Consider the following 19,942-nt stretch of genomic DNA (forward strand, 5'->3'; position numbering starts at 1 on the left):
TGCTGGTCTGACCTCTCTCCGTGGCCCACACTCCAGCCTCTGAAAGCCCCACAGATACTGTCGTCCTCCCTTATTTGGGGTTTTGCTCCCTATAGTTCCAGTTACCCGTGATCAACTGTGATCTGGAAGCAAGGGGTCCTCCTCCTGACACATATGCAGAAGGCCAGTAGTAGCCTAACACGTCGCAGTGTCGACATCATTTATGTCACTTCATGTCACCACATGTGCGTTTTATCATCTCGCATCATCACAGGAACCAGGCTGAGTAGAGGACTCTGAGGTATTTTGAGATAGACCACATTCACATAACTTTTCTTTCTTTTTTTTTTAATTTTTTTTAACATTTGTTTATTTTTGAGAGAAAGAGAGTGTGAGCAGGAGAGGGGCAGAGAGAGAGAGGGAGACATAGAATCAGAAGCAGGCTCCAGGCTCTGAGCCGTCAGCACAGAGCCCGACCTGGGGCTCGAACTCACAAGCGGTGAGATCATGACCTGAGCCGAAGTCGGACACCCAACCGACTGAGCCACCGAGGAGCCCCTCACAGAATTTTTCTTGCAATGTATTGTTGTAATTGTCCTATTTTATTACTAGTTATTGTTGATCCCTTACTGTGCCCAATTTATAAATTAAACTTTATCATAGGTATGTATGTCTAGGAGAAAACAGTATATACAGGCATACCTTGTTTTATTGTGCACTTGGTTGCACTTTGCAGATACTGCATTCTTTACAAATTGAAGGTTTGTGGCAACGCTGCCTGGATCAAGTCTCTCGACACCATGTTTCCAACATCATTTACTCCCTTCAGTGTCTCTGTGTCACATTTTGGTCATTCTCACAATGTTTCGATGTCGAACTTTTCATCATTATTATATTATGGTGCTCCATGATCAGTGGTTATGGCTCAGCATTTTGTAGCGATAAAGTATTTTTTTTTAAACATTTATTTATTTTTTTGAGAGACAAAGAGAGAGCATGAGTGGGAGAGGGGCAGAGAGAGAGAGGGAGTGACAGAATCGGAAGCAGGCTCCAGGCTCCGTGTTGTCAGTACAGAGCCAGATGTGGGGCTCTACCTCTCCAACTGTGAGATCATGACCTGAGCCAAAGTCGGAGGCTCAACTGACTGAGCCACCCAGATGCCCCAACAATAAAGTATGTTTAATTAAGGTATGTACATTGTTTTCTAGGTGTAATGCTGTTGCACACTTAATAGAATACAGTGTAATGGAAACGTAACTTTTATGCACTGGGAAAGCAAATAATTTATTTGACTCGTTTTACTGCGGTATGTGCTTTATTATAATGGTCTGGAAAAACCCACAGTGTCTCCAAGATGTGCCTGTGCGGGGTTCAGCACTATCTGTGGTGTCAGGCATCCACTAGGAATCTTGAGACATATCCCCCAAAGATAAGGAGGGTCTACCATACCTCGAACTCAGTGCATCCCAAACTGAACCCGGCATCTTCCCATCCCCTCAGCCAGCTTCTCCTCTTGTGTTTGCCATTCTGGTTGTTGGCACCAGATTTGAAAATTTGGAAATCTCTGGCGTTTCATCTTCTATTGTCATGTGTTAATCACAGATCAGATGAAATTCAACAAACTCCAAGGTCTTTGGACGGGCATCATAAAGGATTCCAAAACAGGTTCTGTCCGTTCTTCACCCACCTCAGGGCCTTTGTGCTTGCAGCTTCCTCCTCCTGAAGCACTCTTCCTGCCCTTTGCACAGTTGACTCAGGGTTTCATATTAAATGTCACCTCCTCAAAGAGGCCTCCTCTGCTCATCCTTAAGTGCTCCATTGCAGCATTCCTATTTACTTCCTTCCTTATACTTATTTCAAGCTGTGATTGTCTTTCTTTTTCTGTTTACATGCATGCCATATGCCTTTCCTTGTAAGAATAGCTCCAGAAGTGCAGGACCACACTTCTCCTATTCACAATTGTGTCCTTACTGCCTGGGATGTAAAATAGTACTCAGTAAATATTCTCAAGTGAAACTAATAAATAAATAATAGATTTGACTCAGTTTCTGCAGTCAAGTAAGGAAAACAAACTTAGATGCATGACAGTAAAATGAAGACACTTGGGGCTCCTGGGTGGCTCAGTCGGTTGAGTGTCCAACTCTTGGTTGGTTTTGGCTGAGGTCATGATCTCATGGTCTGTGAGTTTGAGCCCCTCACTGGGCTCTGAGAGTGTGGAGCGTGCTTGGAATTCTCTCTCCTCCTCTGCCCTTCCTCCCGCTTATCACTGTCACTCTCAAAATGTGCGCTCTCACTCTCTGTCTCAAAATAAATAAGCTTTTAAGAACTTTAAAAAAATGAAAACACTTGTTTGGTCCTGTATAATTTACTTCGCACAGTGAGGGGCAAAGCTGGGAGCCAACCCGGCTTCTCACCAGCTCCCTGGTAACCATGCAGAGGGTGCAGCGGTTCAGCAGAGTAACACAAGAGACATCTGGAGGCAGTGTGAGCAGAGGAGGATGAAGGACAGACTCTCAGAATAGGGGCTAAGAGGTCTGGAGGTGGCCAGGGCAGCCCTGTGTCCCACGCCCCTTGTTCAGAGAGTCCTGGAGGCCTTGAGGGCTGTGAGGAGCCAGCAGGCTGGGTATGAGGCATTAGGGTGCCCCGGCCCTAAGAGAGCTTGTTCTGTGGCTGATTTTCCTCTCTGCCATGTCCTAGATACACCCCTGGCCCCAGCGTGGGATTGGGGCCACCATCACACTCACCCTCGCTTTCTCCTTCCTGGCTTCATGGCAGCTACTCCGTATACCTAGTCTGCAGCCCTGCTGCCCAGAGGTGGACATACAGACCTGCAGCACCCAGGCACCACCCCCCACACCCGCCGGACTGACCGCATCTGGATCTGCATGTTTACCAGATCCCCAGCAGTATGTCTGCTCACTGAAGTTTGAGCTCCGGCCTGTGTACATCAGCCACCCATTCTGTATGGAGCCCCCGCAGGGCCCTCAGCCCTCAAGGTGCCAGGAAAGAAGACAGCGGGGTGTCTGACCATGGGGCACACACAGCCAAGTTGGGGAATGAGAAAGCTATTGACATAAAAAACCTTACATTTATGTTTTATGCTCTTTTGTGAATGTTATATCTCGTGATATAAAAACAATGGCTGGCTGTGAGATAGCACAGTTGTGGGGCAGCCCCAGTGTCCTCAGCTGTGTGCACTAAACTCTAACCAGCATAAGTGTCCCAGGTCTTAAGAGTCAGGGCAATCAAAGAGGTTTCCAAGAAGAGGTGAGGCCTTAGTGCTTCACAAAGGAGAGTAGGACATAATTAAGTAGAAAGGAGAAGGAGGGTGCATAGGAGGCACAAACAGTATGGGATCCAGCCATTGACTGGCTTCTTGAGGTCATGGCAGGTCCTTTCTTGAACTGAAGTGAGGTGGTTAGGACAGGACCAAATCTCATATGAGCCATGTACTGGCCTCTTCAGACAATGAGAACTTGCCAATCATAGTTATGGCCACTCTCTTTAGAGTCTAGAAGGTAAGAGAGCTGACAGGGACATTTAGATAGCAGTTTGTTTTGTTTTGTTTTGTTTTTTATTGTGGTAAGAACACTCAACATGAAATCAACCCTCTTAATGTCCATTGATGAGTGAATGGATAAACAAAGTGAGGCCTGTTCATACAATGGAATATTATTTGGCCTTAAAAAGGAAGGAAATCCCGTCACATGATACAGCACAGATGACCCTGGAGGACATCGTGCCAAGTGAAGTGAGCCAGTCACAGAAGGACAAATGCTGTGTGGTTCCATTTACGTGAGGAATCTGATACAGTCAAAGCAGAGAGTAGAATGATGCTTGCCAGAGGCTGGGGGAGAGGGAATCGAGAGTTCTAACTCAGTGGGTATAGCAGCTCAGTTATGCAAGAGATTGCTTTGTCTTACAGGAGGGAAAACTAAAGCTCCTCGAGAGGCCCTCACTTGCTGGAGGTTATTCCGCAGATTAGAGGCAAAGTTAGGAATAAAAATCAGGTTTCCTGATCTCTCATTCGACACCTTCCAAGATAACATGCTGCTTGTATGAATGTATTACAGACTGCATCCAGAACCAGAGTCCTTCCAAAATTAAAAGTTTTTTAAAGCATGTAGGCCAGACCCAGACTCACACCAGCCTGACTTCAAGAACTAGAATAAGGCAGTCATCATCATGAACTGGAGGCAGCCACTCAGTGCTGGGGGAGCCAGAAGACCTCTGGTCCCACCTTTTCCCCGCCCTCCTCCTGGCAGGTATTGCCTCTCTTTCACCATCTTTATCCCTCCTCTGCCTCCTGTGGGAGCACAGGTGACAGCTGGGATAAAAATGAGTCATGTCTCCCCAGGCTCCTGTCTGAATTTCCCAGTGGCCGTCGAAGGCTGTGCTGGAAACTCCGACCTGAATTCCAAGGAGAAGGACAATGTCTGAGATAGTAGTGCCTGGAGGAACTTCCGGAGACAGCACTCTCCAGGAATCTGGTGCCACCTGCGAGTTCTGAGCACTCTCCTTTCTCCAGATGTGGCCTCAGAACACGCCAGCAAGTCCTTTCACTGGGACCCTCAACAGTATTTCCCCAGGGCTTGAAACAGCCATAGAAGGCAGCCTCTGCTCCCTTCTGCGTGGGTTTTTCGTTCAGCGGGCTGTGTGGCCAAGGAGGCTGGCAAATATGGAGCAGCGGGATGCCTGCCGTGGTGCCCGGCCCCACCTCAGGTTTAGTGTGTGACTTAGAGACATTTGCTGAGATTATAGGGAAGTTCCGGCACAGGGACCTGCATGAGCCCAAAAGGCCCAGAGGTAGGGAAAAACAAGGTGTGAAACTGAGTTCCCTGGGGGCATGGAGGAACAGAGGAGAGGTTTCTGAAAAGGGTCTCTAGGCTGAGTCACAGGCAAAGGGTAGGACTTATTTGTGCCTCAGTTTCCTTCTCTGTACAATGGAGGTGATAATAATAGTACCTTGCTCATAGGTTGTTGGGAGGATTCAGTGAGAATACACATAAAAAGTTTACAGCCATACTTAGCGCATACTAAACGTTCAGTAGTGGTAGCTGTCTGTTAATAAGTAGGTATTATTATTATCATTGCTGTTTCACACGATGAAGAGAAATCACTTGTCCACGGCCATAGGTGTATGAAGGGACGGAGCCTGGCATGTGAACCCAGGTCTTGTGACCCCAGAGCCCGTGCTTTCAGCATCATTCTGGATGACAAGTTTTCCTGCAAGTGCTAGGGAACCACGAGAGCCACTCGAGGCTTCACGTGACAGCAGAAGGTGGCCACCGTGACCTGGAATGGATGGGAGTAGGTGAAAGGCTAGAGATCCCAATCAGCTAAGAGACAATTTCAGTTGAGGGTGGAGGGACGCTAGAAACTCCGGTCCAAGATGGGGACCAGAAAGTTCACTTCAGAGGTGGGACAGTTTTGAGTGTGGAGAAGGCCCAGGCTAGGTGAAGCGGATGTAAATATGGGCAAAAGTTATCTGAGAAGAAAGTCAAGGAGCTGAGAGGCTGTGGTGCAGAGAGAATGGAATGCCGTCCCACAGATGGGGAGGACTGAGCCAGGCGTTAAGACCCAGGACATGGGGCTTGGTCAGGGACTGGCAAAGACAAACTTGGAAAGAAGGAGGCAGCTGTTTAAAGGCAGAACAGGTATGGGGGCACCTGGGTGGCTCAGTCGGTTGAGCCTCCAGCTTCACCTCAGGTCATGATCTCACAGTTTGTGAGTTCGAGCCCCATATCAGGCTCGTTATTGTCAGTGCAGAGCCTGCTTTGGATCTTCTGTCCCCCTCACTTCTTGCCCCTCCCCTGCTCACACTCTCTCAAAAATTAATAAACATTTTAAATTTTTTTAAATAAATAAATAATTTTTTTAAAAGGCAGAGCATGTATGAGCCCAGGAGGCCTGCAAGCAGGGAAGGTAGTTAGAAACCAGGAGTTTTGGGGGTGGTTTCTTCCTCTTCTGCAAAGTAGAACATTGTGGAGAAGGACTATGTGGCCTCTGGGCCTACTTGGAGCCATCCTGAGGGCCAGGCCATAAAGCTGGAGGTTCACTGGCCTGCTTCTCACAATAATAATAATTGTTACTATCACTATTACACAGTAATAACGATGCCTCCCTCCTCCGTAATTTTTCGCTGAGAATGAGGAGCTTTTCCATCTACAATCCTATATGAGCTTTGTAACAACCTCTAGGACAGTAGTTCTCAAAACCTTTTGGTCTCCCACCTCTCTTTCCTCTTAAAAATGATTGAGGACCCCAAAGAGTTTTTGTTTCTATGGGTTTTATCAGTCAGTATTTACCACATGAAAAGGTAACACTGAGAAAAATTTTTAAACATCTTTTTTTTTTTTTAAATTTTTTTTAACATTTATTTATTTTTGAGACAGAGAGAGACAGAGCATGAACGGGGGAGGGGCAGAAAGAAAGGGAGACACAGAATCGGAAGTAGGCTCCAGGCTCTGAGCCATCAGCCCAGAGCCCGACGCGGGGCTCAAACTCACGGACCGCGAGATCGTGACCTGAGCCGAAGTCGGATGCTCAACTGACTGAGCCACCCAGGCGCCCCTAAGCATCTTTTAATTCACTTAAAAAATGACAATAATAAGTGGTGCCTGGGTGGCTCAGTCGGTTAAGCATCTGACTTTGGCTCAGGTCATGATCTCACAGTTTGTGAGTCCAAGCCCTGAGCCCCACATCAGGCTCTGTGCTGACAGCTCAGAGCCTGGACCCTGCTTCGGATTCTGTGTCTCCTTCTCTCTCTGCCCCTCCCTTGCTCTCTCTTGCTCTCTCTCTCTCTCTCTCTCTCTCAAAAATAAACATTAAAAAAAATTGTTTTAGATGACAATAATAAGTCCACTGCATGTTAACATAAATGGCTTTTTTTATGAAGAGTAACTTTTCAGGAAGACTTAATGAGGAGTGTGACATGAGTTTTCCATTTTTGAAAATACTCATAATGTCTGGCTTCCTAGAAGACAGCTGGGCCCTGCTGCCTCTGTGCTCAGTCTGTCAGAACTGTTGTTTGGGCCAGCCTCACAGATAAGTAGTCAGAAAAGGGAGACAGAACGCCAGAGGTGCTCAGACCACACTTGGGGAACTGCTCTTCTAGAAGGAGGCTAAGCCCTCCCCCCCACCATTTCATAGCTGGAGAAACTGAGGCATGGAGACAGAGGACTAGGACTCCCAGCTCTTTCTGGGACTGCAAACAGGAGGGTCCCTAACGGAGGACTAGCGCTCCCAACCTGGTCTCAGAATAGCCAACACTGACCGGCTGGTTCACCTAGGGCCTGGGGAGGAAGTGCAGGACTGGGCGGCCCTGGGGAACGGGGAAGATAAGCTGCTTCGGCCTTGGGCAGAGGGGCCAGTGGCCGCCTGATATTAACACCCACAGCCTGAGAAACGCGATAGCGCGGGCCCTGGCGCCCCCAGCCCCCACGTTCCTGGGAGGAACCCTGTTCCCAGAAGTCTGTCCCTGGACACTGCCGTCAACCTCAGAGTTCATTTCCTGGTTAAACAAACATCTATATTAAATGGCCCGGTTGGGCAACGCCCAGTAGCAGCTTCTGAGGAGAGCTTCAGGCACATGGCCTGCCAGGCCCCCTTCTTGTCGGGCTGGTGAAGACACATCCATCATCCGCAGAGGCACTAAAGCTGGACGGCCCCGTACGTCCCACCCAGAGTCTGCCCGTCTGGCAGGAGGGGTTGGGAAGGACGTGCAGAATGGCCCGTGCCCCAGCCCTACCAGAAGTCTGGGGGAATGACAGCTTCGAGAATGTAACAATGGTAATGACAACAACTCCAAATGTTGGGGTGGGCCTGATGACTCCTCTCCATCATCTCATCATCTCATCCTTGCAGGTGAGAATGCTGACCCAATCTTCCAGATGAGGACACTGAGGCATCCGAGAGGGTCTTGTCCTGAGTCACACAGCCTGCCTGGGATGTGGGTCCGGGCATCCTGACTTCCAGCATAGTTCTCTTTCCTATGTACCATGGCAGGCACTGCTCCTAGGGTTGGAAATCAGAGAGAACTGAGTTCAGAGGACTAGCCTGGGCTCCCCCAGGAGTGCTAGACTCCTGCTACTACCTTTAGAGGACAGGTAAAGGATAGGTGTTTCCCAGTTTGGAAAACCTGCCATCTATAATGAGCAGAGATGTCATTTACAGAGTGCTTACTATGTGCCAGACACACTGCTAAGTGCTTGGTTGTTGAAGCCAGACTACCTGATCTTGAATCTTGGCTCTGCCACTTACTAGCAGTGACTTAGGGCAAATCTTAGAACTTACTTGTGCCTCAGTTTCCTCATCTGTAAAATGGAGGTGCTAATAATTGTACCTTGCCCCCTAGGTTGTTGAGAGGATGCAGTGAGAATACATGTAAAAAGCTTAGAGCCATACTTAGCACATGCTAAGTGTTCAATAAATGCTAGCAGTTCTATTATTAAGTGTGTATTATTATCATCACTGTTTTACAGTTGGGGCTCATAGAAGAGGAATCAGTTGTCCAGGGATATATGCATAGGAAGGGATGGAGCCTGGGATTTGAACCAAGGCCTTCTGACACAGCACCATGGGCTCTCAGCATCATGCTGGATAACAAGTGAAAATTGAATCACAGGCCCCTAGAAGATTAGAGGTCATCTTGTCTTCATTTTATAGGGGAAGAACCTGAGCTTGACTTCTGACCCCTGTCCTTTGTCTATAAACTAATTCTCTTGATGGAAGCTTGACCACAGGGTTTCTTAGCTATTAAGGCTTGTCCTGGCAGGGTATATTTTCCATTACGAGGGTTTTGTTTGCAAAGACTTTTCACATGTGGGACTCTGCAGGAGCCCCTGCTTGGGAGGGGTGAGCTGCTTTTGTCCACAGAACCCCACACTAGCCCTTCAGATGCAAAAGGCAGACAGTGAGTCACAATTCGGCGCCTGTGGGAAGGGCGGGAGGCCAGGTGAGGCTGGAGGCCTCTGGAGGCCTCGCTGTTTCCCCTCCTGCTCCATGGATGCTGTGACAGCCCGCCAAGAGACAGCAGTGAGATGCAGGAGGGAGACTGACCGTGGGCCCAAGTTCTGCCCTGTTTAGGTGGCCTTGGAGAGAAGGAAATCTCTAAAAACACTATGCTTGTTAGCCAAGAAACTGTCAGGGATGGAGTAGCTGGAGAAGGGAACTCATTTATCGAATGCCTACTGTGTGCTAAGCACTGTATCTCATTTCATGTATTTATTCAGATGTTGATTGAACATATCCTCTGTGCAAGGGTTACATCAGGTAATGTGGCTGCTGTAAAGAAGAACACACCCAGATAAAAAGTTATAACAAGTGGCTCTTACCCAGGGGTGAGATTTTCCCCCCAGAGGACATTTGACAATGTCTAGAGACATTTTTGGTTGTCACAACTTGGGGTGGGAGCTGCTACTGTTGGCCAGTGGGTAGAAGCCATGGATGCTGTTAATGAGCCTACAGTACATAGGACAGCCTTTGCAACCAAAGCTTCCCGGCCTAAAATGTCAGTATTGCCAAGGCTGAGGAACCCTGGGGTAGAGAATGACTTTGGGTGATCTTTAGGTCGGGTGGTCATGGTTGGCCACAGTGAGGATGTGATTTTTGACCTGAAAAAGTCGGAAAGTAAGAATGAAAAGATCTGGAGAAGAGCATCGCATGCAGAAGGAGCAGCAAGTACAACGGCCTTGAGTCAGGAATGCCTCATCAAAAAGGCCAGTGCACAAGATCGGGTTGATTATTCTCCACCATATTTCAGATGAAGAAACTGAGGCTCAGAGGAAATGGTTTGCCAGCCATCATACGATTACACAATATGCTGGAACCAGGATTTGAACTTGATGCTTGTTCATCCCAGCGTCCCTTTGCTTTCACTGTTTCAACTGCCGCTCTCAGGGGAGTGGTTCAGTCTTCATTCTGCAGTTGAGACCTCTCCCCTACATGACCCTGTAAATTGTTTTTTCTTATTCCATCCCTGAGCACTTGGTTCTGTCCCTGGTTTCTGCCTCAACAACAAAAACCGCAAAGATGACGATAACCATTATTTCTGTGGTTTTTACCGTGCACCAGTCACTGTTCCAAATGAGAGATGTGTGTATAGATACATAGATAGAGATAGACAGATATCTTTCTGTATATATACTCACTCATTTAATCTTCACAGTATGCAGGTGTTAGGCATCCTTATCCTGTTGTGCCCATTTTGCAGATAGGAAAATTGAGGTATAGAGAGGCTGCATGACCAGCAAAAGGCAGAAAGATTTGAACTCAGATTGCCTAGTTCCAGAGTCTGTGTTCTTAACCATAACACTGTAGTTGCTCTCTTAATAGGTAGTGAGTTTCTAGTCATTAGAGTAAACCACTGGCTTGACCAGTGGCTCCTTGAGTTTAGTAACACACAGGTTCAGCACAAAAGGGAATTTAGAGGTCACTTTATCACACATTCACACATTTAGCGGCCCCAGGAGGCAGTGATAGACCTGGAACCAAAAGCCAGGTGTCCCATCCAAGTGCCCTCTGCTCCACTGTGGGCCACTCTGACCTCAGCCTTGCCTGCACATTCCTGGCGTCTGCCATCTGTTCTGTCAGGCTGAGCCACAGAGTCTTTGCTCTTCTGGATCCCAGCCAGCAGCTGTGTCTGATATCTGGCAGGTTTGGGGCCACAGAGGAGGGGCCTGCTTGTGGCAGAAGGCCCAGGCATCTGCCTCAGTCCCCGCCCATCCTTCCTGTTCATAGACATAATCTCACTTATTCCGAAATCTTACAGGTGCAGAAGTTGGGCCTCAGATGGTTTAAATGGCTCATCTCCTGAGGTCAGCTGGGAGAGTTGGTGCTTCCAACGCGGAATGGACATTCATTCATCCATTCATTTACTCATTTGTCTTTCAGTCAACAAAAGCTAGTCTGCTGTATGTGAGGTACCGGTCATGCAGGGGTGATAGTGAACCATTATGGTTCCTTCCCTCTAGGAGAGACATAATTGGTGTCCTGAGAGGAGGATGTTCAGAAAGGATACCAAACCCAGCTGGTTCACGAAGGGGTTCAAAAAAGACTCCTTGGGGGAGGTGATAGATACCATGGCTGAGTCTTAAAGTATAACTGGGAATTAGCCGGGCAGAGAAGGGGAAGGGGACAGAGCTCCCTACGCGCAGAGAACCACAGGTTGTTCAAGGTTACTGGGCCTATGGGTAGAGGCCCAGGTCATGCAGTCATGATAGTGGCCACTAGCTGAGCACTTTCTGTGTGTTGGACAGTGTGCTGGGCATTATTAGCTCAACAGCCTCCTGAGTTAGATGCTATCAATATCCACATTTACAGATGAGGAAACTGAGGTACAGTAAGATCTCACAGAGAGTAAGTGGCAGGAATGGGCTGAGAAGTATGTGGAATTTGTCTCCGGCAGCTTGGAGGTCCTTCTGTAAACCCAGGGCTTGGGGTCTCCCTTCCCCCATCTGAATTGGTGCTGTCCCTCCTGATCACTCTGTTCTCTCTTGCAGGTAGAAGGACAGTCCAGAGCCCATGTCATCGCACAGGAATTGCTGTCTTCAGAGAAAGCGTGAGTCCCCAAGCAGCTGCCTGTGGCCTTGAGCTTGTTAACAGAACATCACCCCTCCCTGGCTTAAACAGGATGGGAATTAATGCAAACTCAACCCTCTTTCCCTCTGCAGATACGTGGAGATGCTTCAGCACTTACATCTGGTGAGTTAATCATTTTAATTGTCCAAAACTAATTGCCCTTTTACAAGGCTATGATATAAGAGGCAGAAAAGCAGTGAGGAGACAGAGGTGATTTCAATGAACAGAGGCTTGGCAGCAGACAAAAGTTCACCAAGGCTTTTTGTGGACGTCTGTGCTTCAGGGGGTGAATAGCAGCATGCTTTCCATGAGTATGCCTCTCTGACCAGAAGGGGGTGTATGGGGGATGTGCTGAGGGTTCTGGAAGGGTGTTTGCAGTTTCCTCAGCCCTCTTATTGAGGACGGCAGAAGGAGGACAGATGTAGTTCTGGATCATTGCTGTGTGTGCATGTGAGTATGCATGTGTGGGTGCGTGTGTACACGTGTGCATGTATGTGTGTGCATGTATGCATGTGTGTGCCTACGTGTGCGTGTGTGGGTGCATGCATATGTTTAGGTCCATATGGAGAAGGTGATTGTTTGCACAATGACAGAGCAGCTGGGGTGTAGAGAGGCTTTCTCAGTCATCCCAGCCCTGGGGCAATAACACTTGAGCCAGTGGTGAGGAAATCATCTGGACTTTCAGAAGAAAGGAGGCCAGACTTGGGGACTGCCTGGGTATCAGGCACTGCCACCCTTTACAACCCACAAGACTGCCTGGAAGGTCTCCCTGTGCAGTCAGTTCATTTCAGTTCAACAAATATTTTTTGAACACTTGCTGTGTGACAAGAGCTGGTTAATAGAAAGATCCTTCAGGCCTTTCCCCAGGAGCTCTCTGGCCAGTGAAGGAGACAGATTAGTAAATGAGTAATCATCTGGAGCATGGGGGAAGAACTGACAATCTGGGGGAATCTAGGCAGGCTTCCCTGAGGATGTGACTTTTGGGCTGAGTCATAAGGAGGGTTGAGGGAAGAAGGTACAGCAGAGACATGGGAAGTGAGTGAACATCGGGGCACCTGCTCCCTGAGGTCTCTAAGCCATATCCAGTCCCCTAGTAGTTCAGCATCTGATTTGTATTGTTCACCATGTCTATCCAAGAACATCAGAACTGGGAATGTCCACTTGATATTTTGTTCCTGGTGATATGGAAGCCCAGAGAGAGTGACTGAGCCAGGATAAACACCCAGGTCCCTGTATTTCTAGTGCACTATCATGTGTTAATCCCACGTTTCTGACTGCCTTTGGAGTTCTTTGTGGCAAAGACCACTCTGGTTGTAGCAGAGCACCCAGCACCAAGCCAGGCCTCCTGCTGAAGCCAGCTGAGGCCCCTGTCAGTGGCATCACCCTAGTGTCCTGTTGCCATGTGAGCAGGGCACCCAGGTTCCTGGAAGCAGGACAGAGCACTACTCTGGTCTGTGCACCCAGCCCCTCATTTTTGCCCTTCAGGATGAGAGCTTTGTGTGCATTATAAAACCCAAAAGTCCTCAGGTACATAATGTACCACCCTCTTATACCTAAAAGATCTCCTTAGGAAGGGCAGGAAGACCCACTCTCCTGTTTTCTTCTCTCTCACTTGCTTCTGAGCTGGCAGCATGACAGAAAGGCTGGGCTTTTTGTTTTATGACTTTGTTAAGAGGGTTTTAACTGGGAAACTTCCATCTGTGTTTGCACTGCTTCCTGCCAGTTGGAAAGATGCTGAAACCTCTGGTAATCCATAATAATATCCTGAGGAGAGAGAAAGAAAAAAAAAAAAACGAGCCCATAAAAGTCACAACTCAAAAGCTAGTTGCGGGAAATTGTGATCCGGAGCTATACTGATGATGTCAGTGCTTGTGGGGATGGCAGTGGCAGAAAAGCCCCAATGTGACTACAAGTCCTAGCCGGGTACATGAGCCTCAGGGAGGCCCGTAAACTTCGAGACATTGCCCACCACTCCCCACTCTGGATCCATCTCTAATTGCTAAGATTGGCAGGTTCTCTCTCAGAATTCCTCCTTACAGTTCGATGCTATTGAAATCCCAAGGCTGTGCAGTGAGGGGAAGGGCTGAGCGTGCATTCTGCACCTCCCCAGCTAGAAAAGTCTCTGGCTCCATTATGCTCTTTTGGGGCAGTGGGGGGTGGAGGGGGTGTCCTCTGGCCTTCTGTGTTTGGGATTCAACCCTGAGCTTGTCAAATGGTAGATAGAGCTAACTAAAAATTCTCGTCACCCAAACCTGAGTCCTAATGACCAAGATCCTGTTTTTTTGTAGCCTATTAACTAAGAATGAATTTTATAGGTTTTAAATGTTTGCAAAAGGGGTGCCTGGGTGGCTCAGTTGATTAAGTGTCCGACTCTTGGTTTCAGTGCAGGTCACAATCTCCCAATTTGTGAGTTCGAGCCCTATGTCAGGAGCCTGCTTAAGATTCTCTCTCTCTCTCTCTCTCTCTCTCTCTCTCTCTCCCCTCCCTCTCTCTCTTAAAATAAATAAATAAACTTAAAAAAATAAATGTGAAAAAAGGCAATGAAGATGCATCAACTGTACTTCAAAAAAAAGATGTAAGAGTTTTCCATATATTCTTGATACTAGACTCTTGTCAAATATACAGTTTCGGGGCAAAAAAAGGTAAAGAAAAATACATGGCCAGGACTGTATGTGCCCCACAAAGCCTAAAATATTTATTATGTGGCCCTTTACAGAAAAGGCTTGCTGACATCTGGTTTAAATACTCCCTTCCATCCCTCCAGGAACCCAGTCATAAATACATTCATCCCCCTGCCCATCTATCTGTATAATCAAACTCTCACCCGCTCATGTAGCCAGCTTTTCACCCACTCATCTGTCCTTTAATCTATGTATGCCCCTTATGGCACATTTATGCACTCATTGATATCCCCCCTCAGTTTATCCACTGTTCAGAGGTCCACCTATCCTTCCAACCATCCACCCATCCTCCCATCCAATCATTTGTCAAACTCCTCATCCATCCATCCACCCATCAACCCATTAACCCATTCATCTAACCATCCATCCATCCACCCACCCACCTATCCTGCCATCCACCCTTCTATCCAACCGTCTAACCATCCATCCATCCAGCTTATTCCTTTTGGATGGGACATCACAGGATTTTTACAGTGCTATAGGCACTAGGATGGGCCTTGCAGCCCCAAAGATAAATAAGGCCCAGAACCTGCCCTTGAATAGGTATCCCTTTTTTGTGGGGGGGCCCCCCCCCCCAAAGGGTGGAATGGGGAAGAGTAACAGGTAAACAGTCAGTTATGCTACTCTGCTAAGTATAATTTGCACAATTACAGTTTTGTGCAAAATCTGCAGGGGGATGGGGGAGAGAGAGACTTATTCCCCCTTGGGATATCTAAGAAGATTGTCAGAAGAGGTGCCCCTAAGATGGAATTTGAAGGAGCCCACCAGGCCAGGATGTTGATGGAGGAGGGTACATAAGGCAAGTGGTCAGCACGGAAATGCTCCTAGGCCTAAAGGTGCATGATATATCTGGAGAATGGTGCATCATCACACATGGTTAGAACATGGATAAATTTCTAAAGGCAGGTTGGAGGTGGGATTGGGGGTCAAGTGATTGGTCTGGAAACCAGGTACCTAAAATGCCAGGCTATGGGGCTTATGCTTTTTCTTATACATAGTGATTCGCTTTAGACGTTGAACAGTTATATCCCCTAACACCTTCAATCCTCTATTTCCTCTTTAAAAAAAAAAAAAAAAAAACCCTCCCCACCAAAAGCTGAAGATTCCCACCATGGGTTCTTCCTTTGGGTTAAGGCATTGAAGGCCTTTTCAGAAGCCATTCTTCCTACTGGGAGAGGTAACCCTGGAAGTTATCACCATGCCTAGGAGACGCTCCCTATGACTGATTCCCTTGGAGAAGCTCCATCCCCTAAGAGACCCTTAGGGGTCTCTGATCCCCGCCCACCTCTGTGGCACTGCCTCCTACCACTTACGTTGTTGTTCACTCCAGACGTTGTTGTTCACTCCAGACGCTGTGGCCTTCTTGCTGCTCTTCAGATACTACAGATGCATTTCCTTTGCATGACTTTTCCTCTTGCTTTTCCCACCACCACAATGTCCTACCCCCGATCTTCTCATAGTCAGTTTCTCCTTCTCATTCTGGTGTCAGCTCAAGTATCAATACTCAAAGAAGTGGTGCCCAAAACTTAGTGGCATAGAACAACCATGTTATTATGCTTACAGATTCCCTGGGCCAGCAGTTTGGACAGGGCAAAGTGGGGAGAGTGTGTCTCTACTCCCCGATATCTGGAGAGAACTTCAAGACAAAGGGCAACTTGATGGCCAGGGGTTAGAATCACCCTAAGAGTCATCATTCACAACTGGTGGTTAGTGCTGGCTCTTGTCCGGGACCTCATTTGGGCTGTTGGCCAGAACACTTACTTGTGGCCTCTCCATGTGATCCGTCTGCCTGGGCAAGTTTTGGGCTTCCTCACAGCATGGTGGCTGCATTCCAAGAGTGAGTGTCCCAAGAGAGAGCCAGGAGGAAGTGCCTGGCATTTTTATGATCTAGCCTTAAGTCACGTAGCACCACTTCCACCATACTGTTAGTGGAGACAGTCACAAAGGTCTACCCAAGTTCAAGGGGAGGAGGTACGGTTTCCACCATCAATGGGAGAAATATCCAGCTCACATTGTGCAATGATCCTGTGAGATAGGAGATATTGTTATGGGCCACTTGGGAAAAATACAATCTACTACAGAAGCCTTTCCTAATAATTCTATTTTGGTTAAAAATTGTCTTCAGCTGCTAGTAATGAAAACCCAGTTATGATAGCTTAATTAATGTAAAGGTGATTCTCTCATGTGAAATAAGTTCAGAAGTAAGAGATTGAGGTTAAGTTTGGCAGCTCCACAAAGTACCAGGGACCAAGGTTTCATTTATCTTTCTGCCGCATCCATTTCCAAGGTTCTTCATGAACAGAGGATGGTTGATGCAGTTCTCACCATCACATCCATGTCCCAGGCAAGGAGGACAAAAGGGGAAAATTAAAAGGTCATGTTCCCAGCCCCTTGAAAAAAAAATTTTTTTTCTGAAAAGTTTACTTGTCCACTTTTGCCTCTGTCTCACTGGGCACTATTAGTTGCAAGGGAAGTTGGGTCAACTGAATCGGTCAAAGCTGGGTTCACTTCAGTGGCTGTGCTTCTTGTGTATTCATTCTGGGACCCAGGCTGAAGAGACAGCAGGCACCCAGGGAAGGCTCTCACTGTGGTGATTGCAGGGAGCAAGCAGAAATACCAGAGGAGGGGCGCCTGGGTGGCTCAGTCAGTTAAGCATCCAACTCTTGATGTCAGCTCAGGTCATGATCTTATAATTTGTGGGACTAAGCCCCGCCTGGCTTCTGCACTGACATCATGCAGCCTGCTTGGGCTTCTCTCTTTCTCCCCTTCTCCCTGCCCCACCCTCTCTCTCAAAATAAATAAGTAAACTTTAAGGAAAAAAAAGAAAGAAACACCAGAGGGCTTCTGAGACTCAGCCTTACAACTGGTGCATGATCACTTCTGCCCATGACCCATTGGCCAGAGCAAGTGCGTGGCCTGGACTAAAGACAAAGGGCAGGGATCTTCTCTCCCCATGATGAGGCCATGGCAAGGGTGTGGATGCCAAGGGAAGTTCAGGAACCACAGCTGTACCTCCTCTTTTTTATCAGCTAGCTCATACTTCATTTTATTTTCTTTACAGAATGTTTCATATCTAAAAATCATCTAATTCATGTATTTGTTTACTTATGTTGTATTTTCATTTTCATGCAGTTCCAGATACTTTCTAATTCCCTTTGTGATTTCTTCTTTGACCCATGAGTTATTTAAAATTAAGTTGTTCTATTTCCAACTATTTGTGAATTTCCCAAATTTCCTCCCGCTGCTCGCTTTTAATGCTGTCGTGGTTGGAGAATGTACATTGTATGGTTTTAAATTTATGGAGATTTGTTTTGTGGCCTGGTGTATAGTATATCCTGGAGAATGTTCCATGTGTGCTTGAAAAGAATGTGTTTTCTGCTCTGGCTGGTGGGTATCCTATAGATGTCACTTAGGTCAGGCTGATCGACAGTGCTTTGAATCTCCTCCATCCTTGCTGGCTTTCTGTCTCATCCTTCTGTCCCTTACTGAGAGTGGGGTTACTGATTGTTGACTTATCTTTCCCTCCCTTTTCATTCCACCCACTTTGCTTCATTTATTTTGGGGCTGTTTTAGAGGCTTGTTTACTGTGTCTCTCCCTCACTAAACTCAGAGCTCCTGGAGGGCAGAGAGCTTGACCGGTCCCATTCCCAATGGCTTGTGAGACCCAGTACACCATCAGGGCTCAGTAAATATCTGATGAATGAGTGATGGCGGGGTCAGCCCTTATAGCAGTCCTACCACTTCTTCCATCAGAAATATTTCCTGAGCACCTCTTATGTGCTGGGTACGGGGTCCCTGTGCTTCAGGGACTGACAGTCTAGGAAGGAGACAGGCGCAAAAAGGGGCAATATTAGTACAATGGTAGGGGCATACTGAGCCTGAGAGGTTCAGACAAGGAATATGTCCCAGGCTTCTAGGTGTGGGAGAAGAACTCCCAGAGGAAATGTGTCTAAGCTGAGACCTACAGGTTGGGGATCAATTAGCCAGGTGAGGAAGGCTTGTACCCGGCAAGGGGATCCACATGTACAAAGATCCAGAGGCCAGTTAGAGATTGGAGTGTTTGGAAACTTAAAGAAATTCTAGGTGGCTGGAGCATGTGTGTGAGAGAGTGGTGATAGGTGAGGGGCAGAGCAACACAGAAGTGGGGCTTTGGGTTTGATCCCCTAGAGTTCTGTGGGGAGACCATTGAGTAATTCCAGCAGGAGGTGACACTGGACTGGAGAGCTGCAGGCAGATTGGAGGACAGCATGCTTGGTGAGTGGCTGTGGGGTACAGGAGAGGTAGCAGATTTCTGGCTTGCTGACTCACCATAGCAGCAAGTGCTGGAGGGGGTCAGGCTAGGCATGGGGGTGATGAGGAGTTTAGTGTGAGTTTTGTGAACCATGAGGGGCGGGTGAAGGACATCCCAGTGATGGGCTGGGCACAGGATGTCTACCAGAAGTGATCAGCTGTGGAGATGTCAACCGAAGCCCCAGCAGTGACCCGGATTTCCCCAAGGAAGTGAGTGTGTAGAGTGGGGAGAGGGCTCTCAGGGGCCTAGCAGGCTTTTGTGAAAGGGTCAGGGGACTTAGGGAGGAGTATTAGGAGGCCATAGGACAGAAAGGCTTCTCAGATCCTCCCTGCATCCAGCCCACTCATCACCTCCCACACCCGCCTTGCTCAATGGTGGTAGCCACCTGGAAGCGCATCAGGAGTGTCCGGGACAAGCCAAATTTCTCAGACTTCTCGGAGGAAAAGGCCACTTACTCAGAAGCCCTCCCTTATCACAGCATACGTGTTTAACTCAACTGTGGCCATGGTGCTGACATGACTGGGGCAAGTACAGAATCTAGAGGGACTCGCTAGCAAATTTTTGAGTTTATGTAAGCTGGGTGCTATCAGTTTACTCCCCACCCAGGTCCCCTCTTTCCTCACCCAACCAGCTCTGGCTTCTCATTACAGCAAATGTCCAGTGTAGCTGATGCTGAGGAGGGGTGGCAGGAGTGGCAGTGAGCATTTGTTGACCTCCTATTGTGTGGTTGACAATTTACATACATTATGTCATTTAATTGCACATAGTCTGTGCTCAATAAATATTTCTCACATGGTTGAATGAGTCCAATTACCCAAGGTCACACAGCCAGTAAGAAGTAGGACCAGGACCATCTGACCCCAGAGCCCTGAGAAGGGGAGGAAACAAACAGAAGTGGAACAGTGCATTTAGGTGGCAGGGAACCTAAGGAGGGGAGAATGAGTGTACACAGGAGGAATGAAATCAGGGAAGGCTTCCTAGAAGAGAGGATGTTGAGCTGGCATTGACGGACAGGCTTTCCAGGGGATAGGAGCAGCAGGAATGAGTCCACAGAGTGGAGGGCTTGGGGGTGTGTGGTGTACAGGAAGGGGCTTGAAGAGCTGGTCTTGAGGGAGAGCCTGAATGCCATGCCCCAAGGCCTTTCAAAAGGGAGGCATAGGAACTTGGGAGCCCTGAGTAGAGCAGATGCCCTGAAGGAGGGGGAGGAGGGGAAGGGTGGTCTGGTGGGTGGGGGGGGAGGCCATGATGCTAGGGCACCCACAGGTTAACCCAGACCAAGCTCCCAGGTAGCCTCATGCTGGGGAAGTTGTGTGGAGATAGGAAGATTTTGTGTCTGTCTCTTACTTTTATTTATTTATTTGTATTAACTAAATTCCATAATTTATTCAGATACCCTTCATTTTTACTGAAG

At 47.8% G+C, this 19,942-nt stretch overlaps 1 protein-coding gene across 2 annotated transcripts in view; it reads left to right on the forward strand.

The window, feature by feature from the left end:
- FGD5 (FYVE, RhoGEF and PH domain containing 5) overlaps nucleotides 1-19,942 on the forward strand; it is a 124,014-nt gene that overhangs the window by 59,136 nt on the left and 44,936 nt on the right. For both annotated transcript variants that reach the window (XM_040491890.1, XM_040491891.1), the window contains exons 4-5: nucleotides 11,481-11,539; nucleotides 11,652-11,682. In XM_040491890.1, the coding sequence (XP_040347824.1) occupies nucleotides 11,481-11,539; nucleotides 11,652-11,682 (90 nt within the window). The remainder of the gene's footprint in view (nucleotides 1-11,480; nucleotides 11,540-11,651; nucleotides 11,683-19,942) is intronic.

This window comes from Herpailurus yagouaroundi, unplaced genomic scaffold (genome assembly GCF_014898765.1).
Source record: "Herpailurus yagouaroundi ecotype Mexico unplaced genomic scaffold, PumYag 183, whole genome shotgun sequence".
Lineage (NCBI taxonomy): Eukaryota > Metazoa > Chordata > Mammalia > Carnivora > Felidae > Herpailurus > Herpailurus yagouaroundi.